At 35.1% G+C, this 23,511-nt stretch overlaps 1 protein-coding gene across 2 annotated transcripts in view; it reads left to right on the forward strand.

Moving 5' to 3' along the window:
* The first annotated feature begins 643 nt into the window (after positions 1 to 643).
* Positions 644 to 23,511, forward strand: part of LOC149933353 (suppressor of lurcher protein 1-like) — a 127,605-nt gene continuing 104,737 nt past the window's right edge. Inside the window, exons 1-2 of one of the 2 annotated variants that reach the window (XM_090156299.1) lie at positions 644 to 1,118; positions 12,069 to 12,209. In XM_090156299.1, coding sequence (XP_090012425.1) covers positions 12,092 to 12,209 — 118 coding nt within the window. In that variant the 5' untranslated portion in view covers positions 644 to 1,118; positions 12,069 to 12,091. Of the gene's footprint in view, positions 1,119 to 12,068; positions 12,210 to 14,262; positions 14,301 to 23,511 lie in introns of those variants that run through there. The other variant, XM_090156300.1, reaches the window with a different exon arrangement.

Below are 23,511 nucleotides of genomic sequence, written 5' to 3' on the forward strand. Positions count from 1 at the left end.
TTAAAAATTACGTAAAACGTTTTAAATATGAATTATTTTCTTATCCAATGCGACCGAAATAAAAGTAACTATAATTCAAATATACGTTTATCTGACTTTCCCTTTTTGTAATTTTAATATTGGTATTTTACCCATTTTTATCTATCTCTTTAGCTAAATCAAAAGAATTTCATATCTAACGCAACGAGGAGATATTCGCATCGTGTCATTACGTACGTTTAACGTATTGGAAAATATATCGTCTAAAAGCGGTTAATACATTATTTATATCGGAGATTTTCCCGATAACTGTAGGAGAGTCGAATAGGGTCGTCTTGCAGCAGAGCACTTGATTTCTTTTCTAACGCCCCTCGCCCCTCGCCCCTCGCACCCTGCTCTAAAGTGAAAGAACTCGGGAAAGATTGCCCGGGTTTCGGGAGCAGCTCGAGGAGAGAGAGGGGTAGTATCGAGGAACCAAAAGTAGCCGGAATTTTCGATGCGCCAGTGGAGAGAGGGTGTGGAAAAATGAGCTGAGTATTGCTAGGCAACCGAGAAAGGCGGTGAAGAGGCAGAGGCAGAGGCGAGCAGCGCGCGCCGCTCCGTGTGTGTGTCTGAAGAATATCGATAGAGAACGGCAAGATGGCGTTGTTCCATTGCAGCAGTTAAAGCGCGTATAGCAGCGTACCGCAGCCTCCGAGACTCCAATGATGGGTTAAGGAGAAGACGATGCTTCCAGATCTCGCCGTTCACGTATTATCGGGCTCGCTAGTCGCTTCAATTGGCCTCCAACGAGATTACCAGAGAGATAAAAAAACGCTTTTTAACTTCGTCCATCGAGGAACGGTTATACGAGAAAGAAAATTGAAAACGGTTTAATTTAAAACGTTTCGAGATTAGGCGGTTGAACCGTAGGAGGGTCGTTGGAGATCTGGTTCACGCCCGAGACTGTGCGCCGAGGCCCGCGGGATACTCTAAATAAGCGATTTTTTCGCTTTCATGAATTTCGGCTTTTTATGATTATTCCCGCGACTGTTGCCTATTCGGATCATGAAGCGGAGGTTGGAGACGGTTTGATACGCAGCCAAAGAAGACCGGTAGGGTCCTTGATAGTTCGTTTTCCCGGGCCTTCCACCGATCAGGTAAGATCCGCTAAGCCTTATCCCTTTGAGTTACCCACGCATTTAGGTTACGTTAAGCCTAATTCTCGGAATTTGGCCCCGTACGCCTAATTCGCTTAGATCCGACGGAAAACGTATTTTGATATTACCGCCTAAATTCCGTAGCTATTCAATTCGGTATGTCACAGCGAGTGTAAGGATCCATAAAAATTTAATTTATTATAACTTATCTTAGTTAACTCTAGTCAAAAGAGTTTTAAAACGTCTTAAGGATATCTAAATTAGACTACAGTAAGGGAAAAATATTAAGAGAAAAATAATTAATTTAATTAATTTATCGGTAATTGTTGGCGATAAAGTTTGTTTAAATACTTTCCATGGTTTTTAATGTAAGAATAGCGGTATATTGAAAGGAAGTACACATTGAACGCTAATTGGATAACGTTTCTGAAGTTATTATTATAATTATTGTAAATTAAGTTTTGATATAAACCCAGCTCCTAAGTGTACTTCCTTTCAATAAAGACTGAAATTTTATTTTTAAAGTGCCACTGTGAAAGACCATTCTAGAAAATGAACCGTAGTTAATTATTTCTGTAGATTTTACAATTGGGTTTATTCAATACAAATCTACAACACTGGGTTTTTAATAAAACTGTTAAATCACCTATATTAACAAAATAATGGGTAATACACAATTCCAAATAATTTGATAAATATTTTTTAACTAAACTGAAATTAATTTATTATTACCTGATAAACAATAGTCAGCTAGGCTAATACCTAAGGCAAATGGACAAGGGTTAAGTTCGACCGTTTTAATTTGAAAAAAACGAGGTACTTCACCACATATGCGTTCGAGGCGAAGAAGAAACAATAAAATAAAATAAAATTCCAGAAGCGCGTGCGATAACGGGTAAAAATACGCGAAAAATTAAATAGGAGACAAGACGGAGGAAAACGCGTACAAAATGGTATCACACGGAATTAAACTAGAACTTTGATTAATAAAACATTATTAATAAAATTATAGAATTAATATTATAGAATGAAGCTATAATTTTGATTAGTAAAACAATTCTGGTTACCTAAGGCCGTAGTCATCTTTTAAATTAATTGAAAAGTTTTTAATAATTGTGTTTTTGGTAAAATATATTTTTGCCAAGCTCGTAAAATAATATTTCTTTTTACCGTCTACATTAGTTTAGTATTCCATTGGTCAAGATGATATTTTAAAATTTTAAAGCAACATATAAAGCTAATCCAAGTTTAAACTAGTAAATAGTAAGTAATATACTATAGAGACAGATACTTCATGGTTTAAATTAAAGAAGAAGCGACAGTGTTAGAAAAAGAAAAAAATTGGTTCAGACGGACCTTCAAAGAAAGCATTTTTATTGCTGACAGAGGGGGTACGAACCTAAACGGGGGAAAGGTGAAAGTGAGTAATTGGGGAGTTTTAAAAGGTTTTTAGGCAATAAAAACGGAAGGGGGCGTTCAACAAAAATAACTGTACGCTGATTTTGCTATCTGTTTGTATTTGGATTTTTCGCCATTTCTATCTGGGTTGAAAAGGAGCGAGTGGGCTCGAAAAGCTTCCCCAATATTCTTTTTAATAAAAGTTTATTTTAAACCATGAAGTATCTGTCTCTATAGTATATTACTTACTATTTACTAGTTTAAACAAACTATGGTTAAATTTTGCATTTATGACTAATCCAAGTTTAGTTTCGTTTTGTTTCCTGTTGAAAACACTTTTTTCATTTAAAGCAAATGAAAGCTACGTATAAATAAAATATGAATTTTTTCAAAACTCATTGTGAAATCAATAGTTGATTTTATAAAATGTCTTTACGCTTGCCCAACTTGTTGAAATGTTGCCCTGGAATAGTTCAGCCAATGCCTAAGAATGAGTTAATAAGCTCTTTAGTGGGAGAGAAAACGGATCCACAGCTGAAGCGGGGAGGCAACATTTCAACAATATGGCCAAGGTTATTTTATAAAAAGAACTATTGGACTTTAATAGTCAGCAAATTCATATTATTTAAAATTAGTAAAAGTATTGGGTCTTCTTTCTTTAATTAAGATAAGATTGAAGGTTATCATCAGTGAAACTAGCGAAACCACGATATTCTTCAAAAAGAAGGGGAACTGATTAGGAATTACGATCGAGGGACATATCGTAATAAATCAAAACATGATTGAAATTATCGAAAAATGAAATAGTTATTAAATTGATTAAATAATTATTAAATTGATTTCATCGTGATTGAAATTATTTAGTCGGAAGTGAAATGTTTAAATCTCGAGTGAAATGATTCGACATATTTTGTGAACCCTATTTTAATTTTTAATCTGAATTGTTTTGGATTAGCAACAAAATTTTTTATTAACTAAGACCCATATTTTAACAAATCTGTGGCACCTTTGTGATAATTCAGGTAATCTGTAGCCTTTCTTAGCCCACCCTTATTATCCAATACATTGCTTTGCCTCCAAAGCTCTATATATTCTTGGAAAACATATATTTCTGGCAATTCAAAGTCCACCTAATGATAGAAACTGCGTATGCGTGAAGGTAACCGATTTATATAAATAGAGCAATTCATTGATTTATTTGATAAAAAGGAAGCCATTGATTATCTCGAAAAGAATTTTGACGCGTGATGGGTGTGTACTTCGTAGAGCAACCCTTTTTTGTGATACATTTCATAAGTAATATAAACAACATAAGTATGACCCTTTAGTCTATATTCTATCTACCACTGACAGATAAGTAGATGCGTTAGAAAATAATATGTAAATATAGTAAATTTTGTAGTCTTCATGATTGTGTTTTCCATATTTGTCTCCCAATTTAAAATTAAATTAATTTGACATTACTCGGAAAATGTAGTTGGGAAGCTATACTCAAATTAAAAAAAATCAACTTTTGAAATGAAGCAAGTGTTTTAATAATAAATAAATAATAAACATGCTATTTTGTTTTAAAGGCGTTTTAAATTCCTCTCAGCCTTGGCCACAAAGACTAAACAAGACGTACGACGGTCAGAATACACACAATCCTTCTAATGTGTTAAGTTTGCTTGAGCTATTCAAAGCAACCTGCAACGCCGGTATCACAACCAAAATATATCCACGGTTACACATATATACAAATTTACACGTATTTGTTACTTCTAGTCATACTTTGAAAGCATCGAAGATTCCTTCGATTAGTGTCACTCTTATTTTTTACTTCTGATAACACTTATTAGTTACTACTAGTCAGCCGTTGAGTGTCACACTTATTTCTTCTGGCTATACGACAAAGACTAGTTCGATCAATTTCATGCTTATTTGTTACTTCTGATCACACTTATTTGTTTTTCTGATCACACTTATTGGTTACTTCTGATCACACTTATTGGTTACTTCTGATCACACTTATTTGTTACTTCTGATCACACTTATTTGTTACTTCTGATCAAACCCGAGCCCTCTTGCACGACAGGTGAGCGTTCTACCGCAGAACCACGGATACAGTTACGCTTCACTGAAAATTAAAAACTCTTCCGAGGAGAGGTATATTTTGGCTTGCCAACTTGTTTTAATAGAAGTTTCTATTAATTATGTCCGAGAGAATATTTTGTTTTCTACGTCACTGCGCTCAGGTTTTCTTCTGTATATTATTTTTTGAATTTTTGTGGTTTTTTAGTTGTATTATAAATATAGCGGAGAATAGCTTGAATCTGTGTTGTTTGTTTTAGTTTCTTATTATGGAGAAGTACTCTGGTTATTTTTCTTTAGTACAGTTTAAAGAAATAATTATTATTCATAGAGTCTACTGTATATCATTCTGACTAGATGTTGCCATTTCGATTTACTCCCAAAAACTAGTAGTTTTACCCTACAGTAGCTTTCGATCAAATTTCGTTCGATCAAATGCCATTCGATCAAATGCAAATAGATCAAATGGAAATAGATCAAATGGAAATTCGATCAAATGGGACCCGTTCGATCATTTGGGAATCGATCAAATACATGCGGATTTACAATGTTGGAAATTGCGGGGGTCCGTATACGCTGCCCAAAACACCTTACTAAGAATTAAGTTTAAGGAACGTTTTTGCAATTCTAGGTTATATGTAAACCACAGCTATTCAAAAATATAACTTTCATGAAAATCGGACTTAAATTAAGGAACTGTATGTAGATTTTTAGGCAAAAATATTAAAACACGAAAATTGGGGTCCCGTAAATTACCCTGAAAACTATACTTGAATTTAATATTTACTGATATAACCGAAGTTGTAGGTCCACTGAATCTTAACCTATCCAATAAATGTTTTTTAAACGTTATCGGACTTAATTTTAAGGAAAATATCTACCACATAAAGCGAAATCACCGAAAATAGTAAATTGGGCAAATGCCCAAATTCTTGGGCTCCGATTTGAAAACTTTATGAAAGGCTATCAATGGCAATGTATGTACATTCGAACGAGGTATCATTGACTCTTCTAGTTATAACCGTTGAAGAGGTATGAGCTACATGGCGCCATCGGCATCGGCGGCAACGGCTACACTGTATGTGAAACTAATACACACAAATCCTTAGGATTGTGTGTAAAAAGCGAGTCCAGGCGATTACATCCTAGAAAGACAAAATCAGGCCACCCTTGCTACTGGGTGACACTATTTCGATATTTTTAGCTTCTTTGTGAAGAATGGATTAAAGTAAAATAATTATCTAAGCGTTGTACTTATAGTTTTAAGTTGTTTATGCTAACGCGAAATCAACTGTTCCTATGCTATACTAAATAGTAGATATTCATAACTTAACTTTTTTATAAGATTTTTAGGGTGGTCTGGGTTTCACACGCATTTATGTTCCAAAACTTCCAGATGCCCAGAGGGAAAAAAATCGAACGGTGTTTTTTTTCTTTTCTTTGCTAGTTGGATATTATTCGCTAGATCTTTGAAGATGACGTCTGAATACCGCCTAAATCTCTGATAAAAATATTAATTGTTCAATTTTTCCGCGATCGAATTTAATGTAGAAGATGACATTCATTAGAGTACAAGTTGAAACATCAGGCGCGTTTCTTAAAGATGAGCAAACGTGTTAGATCAAATATCCCAAATGCTGCATAGTTAGTGTAACATTTTAAAACGAATTCACAAATTACGTACAGAGAAAGAAACATCTAGATGGAAAATCTTCGAGGTCCAACCATTAAGTTTTTATTTTTACTAAAGGGAAAAATTACAAAAAATATTTCTAACACGTTTTTAGGCAATGTTTTAGAAAAATTGATATCGGGATAAATTCGAGATAAACCAGAACAAAAAATAATTTTGGTGGTTTTTAGATTTGAATTTCAGGTATTTAAAAATCTGCCTCTAATATCGTTGCCTCAGCTATATCGGTGTTTTATTTAAAAAAATGCAAACCAAGTAAACTGTTCACACGTGATATAATTATAATATTTTTAGAAATCGATTTTGAAGATTTGAGGAATTCCGCCTTATGGAAAAAATACCCGGAAGCAATCTTGAAATCAGAAACGACTACTCGAATTTTTTCGTTGTTAGGTACCTTTTCAAGACCTTTCAAAAAAAATTACAAAGTCGGCCGTAGGCTTTGGACATTTTCCTGAGAGGGAAGTGCTCCCTGAAGCGACAAACGAAGACAATACAGAAATAACGGAACTGCATAAAACATTCATCGAAGGTTTGCGTTTCGCGTCAAACCGTTCGAGCGGAGAGTAATCGGAAGCATATTGATGAGAGAGAGAGAGAGAAGAGTACCCTTCCTTTTGGTTTTCGCGTGAGTAGATTTAACGTGCAAGTTTTGTTGGATTTGAATGTTTTCTCAAATATAGAACTCTTCCGTTTAATCGATATCCTTCAAACATATACGTGTAACATGTACTTGCTTAATGAAAAATAACAGTAGTCCAGAAAGGGAATAAAATTGACTTAAAATATTTCTCTGTCGATAAGCCAGAGCGAGATCGTTTAGATCTTTGATGACGCTACGGTAGAAAATGAGGATTTTGTAGCTCAGACTATGCCGAATGTGGCGCTACACAACACTAGGGGTATTATCCGCTTCTATTTAATAACGGAGAGTGACGCGTTATTGGAGCCTTGGAGGAGCGTGTTAATTGGAAAGTGCCACCAAGCGGGCGTCAAGTGCCGTTATTAAATAGAAGTGTTCTGTGGCGACCTCTTTAGCTTAGTCGGAGTAAATATCTTCCTCATTGAACGTTTTACCTTTGGGTGGTGTAAAACAATTTCATAATGTACCTAAAAATATAAATCGTTAATAAACGTTTTTAGCACAACTGAGAGTTCGACGACTTCCTCCAAAGTAACCGCTAGCAATTAACATTCGTACGCGTTTTTATATTTTTAGATTTTAAATAAATGTAAATGCTTTTAAATTTTTCTTATTTTAAATAAACCGAACCCGGGGCCTAAAAACATTGGCATTTTCTAAACGTAGCGGTCAAGCCGAGAATTTCATAAACTGTTGTATTTTTGTCAATTATAAAACCAAGAATAAAATCCCGCAGTTTACGAAATTATCTAATACTAATTTATTGAATGTTTCTTGGATTCTTGTTGAAAGAGACCTTGGAAGCAGTCTTTCAAATCGTAGTTTATTTCTTTATAAAGATGGTTGATCAAATTTGGAAAAAAACATTAAATGGTCAGATTCTGATCAAAGTATTATCAAATAATGATATAAATAATTAATTTTTGAAACTGACGTCTGATCACACTTTGACCAAAATTTTATCAAATCCCAATCCGTTTTTGATCAAAGCCAAATCAGAAAAGTAAAATCTGATAGCTTAAAATTAGCTAATATAAGGTATAACATGAGCAATAAAAGTTTTGACAGCTAAAAAAATAAATTATCAAAATATTGTGATCAAATCTACTTCACCAAATTTGGTTTCTTTAAATTTTGTTTATTTTGAACCAAATGGTATAAAATTTTAACATTTGATCAAACATTTTTCGTTAAGGTTTCTGGTTCGGAATACCGTCATATTCGCGATTTCGAAAGGATTGTACCTATTCTTCGAAGAATTCTTAAGGGGGAAGAATATAGTAAAAGCCTCTTTTTCGTTCAAGCTGAACGCTTCTGTTTTAACAATTACATAATTGAATTATATTTTTCTTATTAGGCTTAACCTTCCTCTAGTGCTTAAAATAATTTTGATAATTCTAATATTAATAGTTAACGAGATATAAGGTTCTAGCTAAAGGGTAGTTGGACGCTTGCCCAACTTGTTTAGCTACGGATGTCCGAATTCTAACGTAATAACTTAATTAATTTTAAATTTCATATTGTAAAAATTATTTTAGGCACTAAACCAGAGGCTGTTCTACACTTAAATATTAATTTTATAAGTTAAAATACAAAATTAAAAGAGTTTAGCTTGAAATAGCGCGAAAGTAGACAATGGCCACAGTAGTCTTTCCCCTTAAGTGGTTGGAATTTAACATTAATAAAGATTAATGGTTAGCACTTTCGCCTCGCAGCAAGAGGAGCCGGGTTCGATTTCAGTTCGTGGCACTGGATGAAAACTTGGAACCACTCCTTCTGCGTAGTTTGCAAGTTCTCTCCACACTGGTTTCCCCTTTCCATAAAAACTTGCGGAATTTACCGGGAATAGTTAGTGTAAGGAGCTGTTGGCTCACGTGGCATGAAGGGCTTGCCACCACCCTCTTACGCATTGTAACCCGGCCACCTGGTTAAGGCATTAAAAGTCGCTAGATGACTTGGGCCTAAGGTGGTGCCTTGGCTATTAGCCTAGCTGATTATGATTATGATTATTGGTACTTGATTTACTGATTATTAAATGGCGCTAGTTGTCTGCATGCTATTGTATTTTTGGCGCTATTTGTAAATCAAAGCACCGTCTCTGCAAGAATCGCGCCACTTATGTAGTTTTCACTGAAGCTCGCGAGTGTATGTTAGTTTTCGGCTTTTTTTGCCGAATAGTAAGTCTTTAATTAGATATTCTTTAAAACGCGGTTGCCTTGTTCTTTTTATCGTAGAAACGAACGTTTTAATTAAACGATGAACAACAATAACTTTAAATTTGAATAATGTGTTCGAAATTATTTCTAATAAAATAATATTTTCTTTACATTTTGTAGTCCATTTTGTGCCAAACAATATATTTAACTCATCTCGAATTTAATTGTAAAAGTGATTTTTGGTTTATGATAGAATAGGTCTTTTTGGTAGACAAAATTATTATATGTATTCTCAAATTTATTCAGAATATTGTTTTTGGTTATTTAAAAAATAAAATTTACTAATCAACTCAAAACCATTTTTTTGGACAATTTTTAAATCAATTGCGTAAGATAAATGAATGAAACATGAATTAATTAAAATTCCGTGTTAGAAACAATTTATTTATGGGTTACTTTAACACTACAGCGTGATTCCGAGGGAGTCCTTACCCCATCTAGTAGCAGAACATTCAAAGGCGGTTTCGTGACATTCATGGTGAAGGATAACATGTTCTTCAATTCTACTATATAATATGCATATCTTTTGAAACATTTTCCTTTGTGTAATTTTTAAATATACATGGGATTTGGTAATTTTAAAATTAATAGTTAATTATCCATATATTGACAGAACGATCACCCTGAAGCCAACGAAATAATTTCTATATCCAGAATAGCACAAAAGGGTGCAATGAACCATGACTAATCGGTTTTAATGAAATTGTTTATGCCTACCCAGTTTTTTTTTATTTAAATGTAAAATGGTTCGTTCGGGGCACCATTAAGAGCCCAATATTGGGCTGTTGAGCAAACAGGAAAAATTATATTATTTGTTGATTTACGAATGACTTTTCGAAAACTTTTATTAGATTTTATTTTATTGATGCTTAAAATACATAAAAAATTACATAGGAAAAATTTAACATACATTTATTTAAGGTGTTTTAAACCCTGAGTACCCTCAAAACCATCTTTTATCTAAGCCCTGTGATATCATTGATCCTTTTTCAAGTTTTAAACACGTATGACCAAATTTAGTAGTAGTTCGAGACGGCCAAATATTTTGGTATTGGTATCTTTAAAGAAATTTAATGATATTTTTTAAATTTTTCATTTTGCGATATCTTATAATGTAAGTGCAAAAGTGCCACGATCCCTAGCGGGAAATTTGTTTCCGTGATTGAAGATAAAATCTCGGCTGACGGTAATCTCGGCTTAGTCAATATGGCAAATGTCATCTTCTCGTAGACTATATGGCAACAGACATAAACGCAAACGAAACCACACATAAATATTCACCCGCTTCAATTGACGATCTTGCCTAAGATTGAGCACTCTAGTGACGGGTTTGGGAAGCTTCGAACGAAAAGGAATTTCTCAGCGACGGTATTGGTTCCCATAGCGCTACGGCCTATTCGTTGAGCTTTAAAGATGAACTTTTTTCCATTCCCAATCTATTTCTAATTTCAAAAACCTCATCAAACTAACAACATCTAAGCTAAAAAATTCATAATTGTTTCTAGGTAAACGTGTTGGCAAACGTAAGAGCTGCGTAAAAAATAGGTGACTCGGTATGGTGGGATCATATATGGAAATCAAGAAAAAATTAGTATTACGTGATCAAATTTAATGATTTATTAATTTATACAGGGAAGCAAACTATAAAACGTCGGGGGATATTTGATAAAAACCACTCCTGTGCCCTGACCGTATTTGTTTCGTTACTTAGACAAAGACCCGCGGGTCAAAATTTCACGACATTTGTTTTCATAAACATGTTTTTATGAAATTAAAAATATCAAAGTGTTTCCTTCGTTTAAAGTTTAATTGTACAATACTCCATGGACCATTATAAATTGTAACCTTATCCGTGCACTTTCTTTACCACTGACGACTTAGTTGAAGATTTACAAAATCCAAAATCCCGGAATTTCGTTATTTTCTTTTTCCCTATAAACTAGGCCTAGTCAAATTCCAATTAAACCAAAGTAAGCTGATAAACGGAACCCAAAACGCTTTTAGATTTCAATTTCTTCAAACTATTTCCACTAGAGACGAAACCAAGTGATTTTAACAACCAATTTGGTGGCCCGATTCAATCACTTACCATTATTTTTCGCACCCAAACGTTGGATATCGTTTTAAAAACGTGTTAAATTTCTCCAAGCTATTTCGTCAAATAGTAAATAGCAAAGAAGCTTCCTTCGCGAAAGTATATAGTTCACGAAGTTCATAGCAGAAAGCGCTATTCTATATTTCTTAGCCTTACTGTATATAGAAAGGATGTTGTTTACAATTTACCATATGCTTAAAGGTTTTTGTTACCTATGATGGAGGGAATTGACCGTATATAAAGCTGAAACTAATCACTATAGACCATGTTTCGCGCTAAAATGTGATCTTGGCCATTTTGAACAAATCATGACCATCAACAAAACTATCAAATTAATTGTTCACCCCTTCATTCGCAATAGGGGAAAAACACTCTTCTTCGGATTCTTATAATGTGACTTAAGACACTTATCATTGCTGGGGTTTTAGCGATGGCCGAAAACTTCGCGGTATGAAAAAACATTATTACTGTAAAGACCAACTACTTCATAATAATAGTAATGATCCGGCCAAATATTTCAATTGCTCTCTCTCTCTTTCGTGATAAGAGTAAAGAAGGGAGAAATATACTACGTCAAGAATGTATTCAGGTGGGCAGCCTCATGATTCCCGGAAGGAAAGCCACGCCCCTTCTACTTTCTTCGTGTAAACTAACTTGGAAGACACTCCGGAGTCTCCGGTACAATCTCAGGCTTTGTATTCGTGTAGGCGGATTAAAAATTCTAACGCGCAATGTCAGCCTTCAGTTTTTGGGGGGGAAAAAGGCTTTAATTGTGGCATACGGTTTTCTTATTAACCTTTTCATATTGTTAAATCGAGTGCGTTTGTGATTGCAGAGGCAGAGAAGGCGTGAAGGACAATGGGTGGAAGCGTCCTGGGACTCTCAGAGAAGACCTTCTACGCTCATTTATCGCCCATTCAAGTACTTTTCCGTCTATTATGGACCATATTCTTCCTACCAAGCGTCTATTCTTTCGGTAAGTCTTAATTCTTTTCCAAAGCGCAAAGTTAAGGCCCTACACCGCCTAAATTCATTACAATAAGTTAATTCCAAAGAAAGTTTCTCGCTTATTTGTATTTTAATTTTACCACCCATAGAGTTATCTAATTTGCTTCGGAAATAATTTCGTGTGTTTTATGTCTACAATAGCGTTCTATATTTCGTCTAGAACAGACGATTATTTTTTGTTAGTTTTTGATTCGCCTCGCTGACGGCCCATCCCGGAATGAGCTCAGCTCATCCGTCTCGATTGCCAATAGGCTCGATTAAATTTGCCCTGGCTCAAGTTCGGTTCACTTGTATTTTTAACTAGCCGGCCACTTCTTCATTTTCTTTTAGCTCATTTGCTGAAATTGTACCTCGCTCAAAAGTGGCTAGGAATAAAATTGATCGGTTTGAATCAGGTATCGCTCATTAGTTTATGCCAAGATATGAACTATACTAGTTATTAGCTGTTAGCGATAACTCGATCCTTATTTTACTTAAAACGGTGAGTCTGTACCATTGTCTATTAATTCGAAATATAGTAATTTCATAATAGTGAATCATTGACTATATTGGGTTAAGATGGTGCACCGTTGATTTAAAAAAATATTTACTTGTTCCACTAAAGGCCTTTTCACACGAGCCAACTTTTCAAATCAAAATGCTGAGTCAGCAAAAATGGATCAGTGATCCATTTTTTTCTCGCTTACTTTTTTGGTGGATCAACTCATTGAACTTTTATTCACACGAACCAACTAGTTTACTCAACTCAAGTTGACTCATCTAGTTGGATCAAAAAGTTGGCTCGTGTGAAAAGGCCTTTAGAGGATGAAGTTTTAATGATAGTCCATGAGCCAGGTGCATCAGTAAACGGTAGAAAAATCAAGAATGTATTTATTTATATTTAGGAAGAATGATTATGTTGCGACAATCACCGGACACGTTGAACGCCTTTCCCCCGTCTCGCGCGGGGGGAAAGACAAAACGTCACCGGCGTTTGATTTCCATCGCGTTAGGTGACGTAAATTTTAAGCAGCCAATGAAATACCGGGTCTATTCGTTTTATTTTAAGTGGAGGAGCGTACTGGGGGGACCAACGGGTGGATTGAGAGAAAGGCTAAAAACCGTCTCGACATAGACATTCTCCCTAGGTGTAAATAAATACATTCTTGGAGAAACTATAAACGAAAACTTAAAATAAAACTTAAAAAACTAAATAAATACATTCAATGCCTGGCGAAAACTATAACACGCGGAAGGAGAAAGGGGGGACCATAAACTTTGACCATGTGACCGGTGCACAAACAAAGAAAACTTACAGCATAAGTTAAAGCGACCTTTTGCTAGAGAGATAAAAAGAGCTATTCTATAGCTTTGGATTGTATGAGATGGCAGTAGAAGGGATACGGGGAAATTAGGTTTTTTAATCAGAAATTCGAGGGATTATGTTTAATTGTTAATTAAATTTCTTAAAACCTTCTTTGGGATATGTCGAAGCTATGTCCGAAGGTAGGCTGAAATCGGGTAAGAATCAAAGCCTTGCATAAAGAACTACAAACAAAGGAAATATTTTAAATAAATAGTTCCCATTTCAAAATCTCTTAATTATATCGTATCAAGCTATATTAGCTAAGGAATCGGTGCCCATCTTCCAAGATGGTGGTGAAAGTACAATGATTGATAAAACGCTAGGGTTTTTATGAAGGTTTTCTTTGAAGTGTTTTAGTTCCATGGAAGTATTTATTTTTATTTAGTTTTAAACCAACTTGTTTCTCATTAAAATTTGCATAATTGATTAACTGTTTGGACTTCGATCACCTATACCTTGAATGAAAAAAAATAAGAAAAAAAATATATTCTAAATCGGCAGATCGCTCGGCCTTATAGTTGAGTCGTACATTCAACTACATCCTAGTATAATTGAAATTTAACAGCAAATGGAAATTTTTATTCTTAGGTGTGCCAAATTACAATTATCTATCTTAAAATTTTGGTACTACTGGCTGGATAGAAATGCTTTAAAAGGACAAAAATAAACCTCAATAATAAACGAAAACAACCGAATTTATTGTTGTTGTTTAAGGTATGGAAAAATAACATTTCTCAGTCGATGAATTGAGCTGGAAAATTGCATTGATTAATATTTTTATTTAAACACTTAAAATGATACGAAGTCTTACATAAGTGTCACGGACATTTCAGTACACACAATCTCCCCCGATGTATTAACTATATTTTTAATATTAAATTTAGATTTGAACAAATTCCCAAGAGTAATTTTATCGAAATAGATTTTTCAAGTTACCTGGTTTTTGAATTAAGGTAGCGAAACGCGAACAAATTTAAATTTACTTTTAGACGAACCGAATTTCTCGAGTTACCTGGTTTTTGATATATGGTAGCGAAACGCGAACACGTTATTTTAAATTAATTTTTAGACAAAACGAACTTTTCGAGTTATCTGGTTTTCGAAATAAATAGCCAAACGCCAACGAGTTAGATGACGCCTGTATCAATTGTCACGAAATGGAAATATGACCATAGTGCGTACTCGGGTTTTGGGATCCCACGAATTGCCCCGAAATTTCATAACGCAACCAAAAACGTACTAGTTCAGAAATGATCAGTATTAACTAAATATATAATATTTAACCAAGTCAGTTTTAAATTAAAAAAATATGTAAATTTAAATTTGAAAATCGGCAAAAATCACTAAAATGGGCAAATGCCCCACTTCCGGGCCCCAATCTCACAAATGTTACCAATGCCAGCGAGGGCATGATATTTCCAATCGATTGACGTATCATGTGTCTTTGTACCTCTAACGTACCGCCAGAAATCGTGCGAACACCAGCGGCAGCGGCGGACGCAGTACGTCAAAGCAGGAGTCAAAGTAATACAGACCAATCCTTAAGACTTGTGTGTAAAAACCTGCCGATAATGATCATAATGGTAACAGTCGACGTGGTCGCTTAAGGTTTTTGAGCACTCGGTCTGTGATGCCCAATACCACGAATAAAGGGAGAAGTTCAAAAGTTAACTGAAAAAACTAAGACATGTATTTCCGCCATTTATTAATCAAACGTATGATTTTGCATAAATACTAGGTTGCAGGAACATTATCGTGAGAACGATTAAACGTCTCTAAAAATAAATTTTTCGGAAAATCTTGGGCTACTTTATTGTTAAAATGTTAAAACCATCCCTCTTAGATGTAAGTTTGCTAGTCAATTTGAAAAGGAATTTTTTTGATTTGTCCAATTCGTTCGTGAGATATTTTTGTTTCGTGATTTATATAATTTGGGTTACGTTATTTATTTTAAATTTTTGGCATTGAATTTTCAAATATCACCTCAAACGTAACGCCAGAAATATTTAACATTCTTTTACTTTATCTCCCGCAGAGTTTCCAAATATTTCATAGCTTTCTAAAACAAAAAAAAATACTGATAGGCGTCAGACCAAACGTTTCAATGATAAAGCTGTATAGCTTACTCTCGTACTGGCAACTAAAATTTGTTATAAGAATAACATCATTCCGTGTACCAATCAATCAAATAATTTGACATTTAAGACCTACTAGATACAACGAAAGATGTATTTTGGCCAACTTTAATGCTTTGCGAAAAGATAGTTTTTCAATTAGTATTTAAAGTAATGTCTTCTATTCTTAAATTCGTTCTGACAGGTTATTCATTTAAGTTTAGTACGCCTCGTTATTCTTGTGAACAATGCGCGTTTATGCAATCCTAATGCTACTAGAGTTAACCAATTGTTCAGAAGGTGCTATCCTAATAGTAGACCTAATCACCAGACTGTCCTCCGAGTTATTCATGACTTTGAAATTTATGGTAATGTCAATCGGAGGTTCCGAGGACCGGGTTATCATCCCATCAACATGGAAGATTTTGTTCTGGCCTCGAGCAAACGTCAGGACCGTTAGCAACGACTTGGGATTGTCAAGGGTAATGTCTGGAGAGCTCTTAACAACCACAACTCCCGTCGACAGGGTGATGTTGTGGAATACCTCAACGCGGAGTTTCCCCAGCGATGCATTGGCCGAAACAGTCCCGTTCCTTGGGCTGCAAGATCGCCAGACTTAAGCCCGCTCGATTTTAACTTGTGGGGTTTCATCTCGGATCACGTATATCGAACGCCTGTCATAAAAAAGACTTTTTATTTGGTACACTGAATAGTGGACCATACCTTTAATTAATTATTTTGAACTTTTAACTCTTTGCAACTTTATTTCTTTAATATATTTTCTTTAATGTCAATAAAACACAGTATCTTTATGGTTTGTTCCTTTACGAATAAAATGTCCTGATGTACCTAATAGGCCTTATGTGTCTAACTCTTTGATTAAATTAAAAAATGTTCTTTAGAAAACTGAATAGTGCTATGTTTGTAACTTAATTTAGAATTGACTCCACAAAAGCTATTTTAATTAGTACCAACTTGTTTTTGTTGATGACGTAATATCTAAGTGAAAATCGACCTTTTTCTATGATACAAATTTTATTTAACGTTCTCAAGAGTACGTTCTACAACTTTATCTTTGAAACGTTTGTCTGACGCCTATCGGTGAAAAAATAATTTTTAGGAAACTAGAAAATCGTTTCCGTTTTTTTTTGAAATTTACATGTTCCGTTACCAAAATATACCTTGAAAGTTTCAAAACTCTAGATTAGTTATTTTTTGAGGAAATTGCCCTGGAAAATCACTCTGAGACACCCTGTATTATACTAGAATATAGTTGAATCTGCGATGCAACTATAAGACCCTAGAAGCTCAAGGGGGAGATTAACCATAGCCAGATTAGCTAGAAATATAGCTAGAGCAAAAACACGAGAACCACCAATGGTCTAAAGAGTGAGGAGTAAAAACGCGAAAAAGTAAAGAGACCAAGAAGTGGGGGAGAAAACTAAGCTTTATTGGGGAAAATTATGCGGTACTTTGGCAGATAGGCCTTCAAGGCGAAAAACTTTAATTGGACTAACCGACACCAATCCTAGGATAATAACGCAGGTCAGGCTGGGTTTACTAAAGCTCAGTGTAGCCTAGAGGCGTGATTGTTTGTTGATTTGCCATCGCGCGTTTTTTTAATGGTATCAAAACCGATTTGACAGAAATTGTAAATAATGAACAAAAAGGTAGAGGATTAAAGTATTAAATTTTTCAATTTTTCATAAACGAAAAGCACATTGAACATATTACATATTTATTTCTCGGTCAACCACGAATTGCCGTTAACACCAAAACTTCAACGGAAATGCACCACTTGATTCTGCGGTTGGCCTACCACCAGGATATTTGCGCGGCGGGAAGAAAACTTAAAGGAAAACAGGCAGAAGAAATACTAGGCCTTTAAAGCCTTCTGTAGTAAACTACGCTAATAGGCGCTTAAATAAAACATCTTCCCAGAAATTGCCAAGAAGTAATATTTCCGACAGCCAGGACTTATATAGTGCTTGTTGAAATATTAGAAAGCTGGAAACTTTCTTGAACGTAACATCGATTTTTTGCTAAGCCTTAACATGCCAAAAAAGTTACCTGGTTAAAAGGAAACACTTTTTGCATACCATACTGCAAAAGTAATATGTTTAGTTCTAAAGGAATGAGTTTTCATCTTTTTCCAAAAAATAATTAAGTACGAAATGAATTAACTCTGCCTCCGTGAGAAGCTTTAAAATTGCCCGCGGTATTATAAAAATATTACATATAATTTTAATTATTTATACCATAAGAAGATGATAATAATAATAATAATAATATTATCTTCTTATACTTAGTTTTAGTAACATTATATATTTTACGTTAAAATATATTATCGAAAATTAACATTAGTATGTTCCTTATACACGTGAGCCGACGCGTTTCTTATCTGACGCAAAATTCTCATGAGGGCAAAAACGCGTCTCCAATTGGCTTAAATATAACTTTTTGCCTAGCCATTCTAACCGTTTAACCGACCTACCGGAAATAGCTCCTTCCCAGATGAATTTGGAGAGGGGAGTAAAAACCGAGTATCTTTTATTGAAGCGTCCATTATCGTGGTACGCAGATTTTAAATCAACATTTTAAATTGTTTACTTCGACCAGATATTATTGGAGTTAAGCCAATTAGGAGTGACACTTTTGTCAGCTGCCTTAAAAAACTCACTTAATTGGACAAAGTTGTTTTATAAATTGAATAATTGCCCTTAAAAGAGAACCTACCTGGAACTAGGTTACATTTTTGAACCGCTAAATTTTACGATGAAATTCTTTTAATGACGTCATTAACGATGTTTTACAAATTAGGTTTGAAAAAATAGAATAACGTACCATAAATTTATATAGTTTGAGCTTCACGCCTTCGTAAGTGGACGCGAACGCTTTCGCAAATATTTTATAGTCGTTTAGACTAACGATAAGAAAAGCCAAGCACGTTCGCGTTTAGACTCGTGAAGCTTAACTTTAGACTACGTAACTTCGTTTCCGTACTTGGAAAATTTTACCATAATTTTAATTAGAGGTAGGTAACCGTATCAAATTAGATTTATAGCAAAGAGCGGAGCGTAAATTAATTTCGGACTGTTGGCTTAACGGCGGAATTGCCCGAGATAGGCCTTTCATCCAGCAGCTGCGAAGGAAAGAAAACAGTTTCGATCGGTTGTCGAATCGGCACTGCGCATTTTTGTAAAACTCCCGCTCAGCTCAGAAGACGCTCACCAGCTAAATTAAAATACCTCTTACGCTCTTTCACCGGAGGTTTTGAGGTCTAATATCAGCTCAGACGTTATGGTAATTAATGCTAGCTCTCATTCATTTTTGCGAAGTTTGGTTAAAATTTTAATTACTATGCAACTGAATAACATAACACTGGTCTCATCAACCACATCTTAGTACTCCAAGCACCAATCTACCTATAAATATAATTTCACTTAGTGGCCCACGGATTCTGAAGTAACATCCTTTTTTGGGAAAAGGTTACCTTGTATCAACGTAGTCATTCTCTCTAAATATAAATAAATTCATTCTCTATAGGAGTATAAAAATTTACTAAATTGTTTAAAAATTAAGAACCAGTGTAAAACTGTGTATAGCCCAGTAGCAAAATTAGCATTCGCTCGTCTCTGCATGAAAGTGATATACAAAGTTCGCCTCTTTTCATGCTCAATATTTCGGTAATGGGCCAATTGCGCAGTTCCCATTAGCGCAGTTCCCATTTCCGCAAATGCAATTTCGCGGTTTTCCATTTGCGCAGTTTTCATTTGCGCAGTATCCCATTTCCGCAGTTTTCCATTAGCGCGTTTTTCATTTGCGCTTTTTCCGTAAGCGCAGTTTTCCACTTGCGCAGATATTTTCCATTTGCGCGGTTTATCATTTGCGCGGTTTTTCATTTGCGCAGATTTTCATATAGGAGGTGTTCTACGACAGAGGCCATTCTAACGAAATATCTTGGTATTGGCCTCTCACATAGGACATAACTGTCCTATGACAGAGGCCATTCCTACGAAATACAGGACGCTTACTGTCCTATATTGGAGGCCATTTCAACGGAATAGTTTTTATATAGAGGTAGTTATATCAAGGCTAGCGCGCGAAGCGCGCAACGGATAGGTTAGCCGGGCGCGCCGTAGGCTCGTAGGCACCGTTTTCATATAGGTGTTCTACTACAGAGGACGTATATTGTCCTACGACAGAAGCCATTTTAAAAGTGGTGCTAAGGTAATAGCAGCATTTTAACGGGGAAACCGCGCAAACGGGAAACTGCGCAAACGAGAAAACCGCGCAAGCGGGAAACTGCGCAATCGGGAAAAAGCGCGCAAATGACAAACTGCGCAAATGGGGAACGCGCAATTGGGAACGTGCGCAAACGAAAACTGCGGAAGTGGGAAGTGCGCAAATGAAAACTGCGCAAGTGGATCCAAACCCAATATTTCATAGGAATATAGGCCCTTCTATAAGTTCATCTCACGTTCAAACAAAAAGAGGCGCTTCCTCTCATATATCCAATCGACTATTTAGTATTTACCCATCAACTCTATAATTATCATAAACTTTATCTGGTCGTCAACGCACATTTGCTGTACTTTCGCCTGATTTAATTCTTTGCAAGCCCTTCAAGAGCGCTCTAAAAGGAGTCGAGCTTACCCAAACACTGTGTCTTCAACACGCCATTTGCTCGGTATCTTTGGACGACAGTAGAGTGGAAAGCGCGGTAAAATGGATGATGAAGGGGAGGAACCAAAGCCTTGGTTGGTGACGGCGAGGGATGACGAAGAACCTAGAACTAAAATAAGCGGCAGCACAGTTCGTCTTGGGGACTGGGTCGATTTCATTACAGCACGCCACACGCGTTACGGTGGCTGCTTAGTGAACTGTTTCGCCGGCTTCTTCGTTCATTTAAATTATTATCTGAATTTCGGGTGGCGTCGGTCATGTTGCTCGTCTTCATTGGGTTCGTGTTTATCTTGCTAACGGTCTTCCTTATCGTCATTATTATTTATATGCAAAACACTTTCCTCATTTAATCCACCGAAGACGCGTTTTTGCCGCCGCTTTCGCTGCTGACGGTATAAATTTATCCGGGTAAATATTTAAAAACAATGTATAAGAAAAATGATAAGCACTCCCGATTAAGATTGGCTACGTAACGCGCTTTCTAGGTAATATTAATAATAATATTACAGATTTATAACGGTTTTTGTATGAAGTAAGTAAGATTTTATTAAAAAAGTTCTGATTCATGTTTGTGTGTATTGTAGTTGCTCGGTCCAAGATCGAATTGACGTTTCTAAATTCGATAGAGCACAAGCGGCCGTCTCGGTTCAGAGATATTTGCGTGAACAGTATCTTCTGCTTATAGCTATTTAAATGATTTTAATTTATTATGGAAATACTACAATTGAAAATATCTTCCGAAATACCACTAGTTAGGGCAAAATGTTTTAAAAATATTTAGAATTTTAGGAATATTTTTAGAAATTAATCGATTTTAAAAATGATATTTATCACCTGACATCAGCGGGAAAAAATTAATTAAGTTTAGAAGGGTCAATTACAATGTAACGAATCGTAATGAAAGTGTCCGTATTGAATTTTTTCCAATTTAAAAACCAATTTGGTTCAAAATGCTCTAATATAAATACTGGCTCGTGGCATTTGTACCAAATAAAACCATAAATATTGGATTTCAATCTTTTTAGACCGCGATCATCCTGTTAGGAAAATTTTAACTTATATAGTTCCACCTACTCCAGACAAATTCCCTGCAAAGTATAGTTTCAGTATGTTCAGTGTAGATTTTATAATTTCCATTAAAATGATTCAATTCAACATTTATATAAACTATTCGCCAGAGACAAGGCAAAAATTTATTTTCATTAAAACGGCAAGATAATTTAAAACTGAAATGAAAGGAATATTTATGTGTGGTGGGAATATTGGATTGATTAACCGACGTCCAAAATTTAAGAAGGGTATTGCTAGTTTAGAATGAACTTTTAGAAAACATACTGAAAACAAAGATAAGTTTTCGACTTGCCGAGATTCGAAGTTTATAAAATTATCTTAGAAATATAAACTTGAAGAAAAATGTTTCAAAAACCTTTCTTCTCTATTTCGATTATCTGCAGACACTTGTGTTTGGAATACATGTAGTATACTAAGAAACAGTATTTATATTATTACGTTAGCTTCCACGCGGTCCGTGATTCCATAAAGTTGTTTTTCTAAGTTTCCAAAACCCGGAGAGCTGTGCCACTGCTATATAACCAAACTAACTCTACATGAGTAAAAAATTAATAAAATATAAAAGTCAACTACTCTTTGGTAAAGGAACAAGTGAAGATTTTTCTAGAAGACCCCTTCGAGTCACCGACAAGTGATAAAACACGTTTTGTCCGGCGGCGAGAAGAATTGAACTATACCCCTCTTTATACTATTCCCAACTTACAATTTTTCAGTGTTACAGACCTATTACACTAAAACTTATCAGGAGTCACAGCTGATTTTAGCTCGCACCAAAAATTTTAAGTGTTCTTTGAAGTTGAGTATTTACACTCTTTTGACCAGTGGCGTAGCCAAAAATTCGTCCGGGGGGGGGGGTGTCAATCCGTGTAAAATTTCGGAAGTGGTCAAGCAAGAGGTGAACATTTCATATACTTAACGGGGATTTGGACACCGAAACTTATTCTATACTACTGCTTTTGGCTTATGCACAGCAGAGCTTGCATTCCGTTTCTTACATGTATCGTAACTGCGTCTTAATGTAATGGCTTTTCTAATATCATTTACCTTTCTTAAATTTCCGTTTCTCATTAGTATTTCCGTTTTATAGGTTTATGTTAAACCATAAGTAACATAAGAGACATAACCATGATACTGAACGATTTCGGTAAATGAGAGTCGGTCGCGGAGGTGTTTCACAATTGGAAGTTTTGGAAGATGTAATTCATCACACCCCACTCTCGTCGTTGCTAAAATTGTTTATAGTTTAGTGGTGATACATTCTAACGAAAACGTATTTATCTCTCAATTTTTAAAATAACTACCTTCAGACACGTATAGGTTAAGGTGATCCAATTTGTTAAATGAAAAATAGAGCTGATAAAGGTTTCTCCTTTTGAAAGACGTTAAAATATAAATTATAAATGCGATTGCAATTTTGTTTCTACTTAAAATTGCTAATAAGTTACAGTAATATATATTTTATATAAAGCCCCCTACGGGCAACACTAACGGCGAAAGCAAGCAAACTGCCAACTTGAGTATCTTCAAGGCTAATTGTGGTTAACACGCGGAGTTGGCGACTAAGCGATAGACGGTGAAAGCTTTTTTTTTCAGACTGAACCTTTTCTTGAAGAGTCGTTTACACCAAAACAAATCCGACGTGAATTGATCGATTTCTCTCAGTTTCAGGAGATATTTTTACATTGAGGGCTTACCACAGTGAAAACACTCCAACACATTTTATTTTTCTATAGTTTTATATTTAGCTAAAATTGAATAGATTCCTTTTCAGCATATTTATATATCATGTATTAGCGACATTGATGAAAATAATTGTCAGTTTATTTAAAGAAGAACTCATTAAGTTTAACCTCTGAACGAAACAATGGTAACACTGATAATACTCCTTTTATATTTACGTATTATTAACGCAAAGAGGTTGGTTTACAGCGACCGACTAGGAGGATAATTCAGTATTATCAAAAGCGCATAATATAATGACCCCGCAATAACGTGCCGGAAATAGTCGGGTCTAATATTTATTTGTTTTAAATACACTTTTCTTGTGCACTTTT

The sequence above is a fragment of the Leiobunum rupestre genome, chromosome 8 (genome assembly GCF_980474605.1).
Source record: "Leiobunum rupestre chromosome 8, qqLeiRupe1.1.hap1, whole genome shotgun sequence".
NCBI lineage: Eukaryota > Metazoa > Arthropoda > Arachnida > Opiliones > Sclerosomatidae > Leiobunum > Leiobunum rupestre.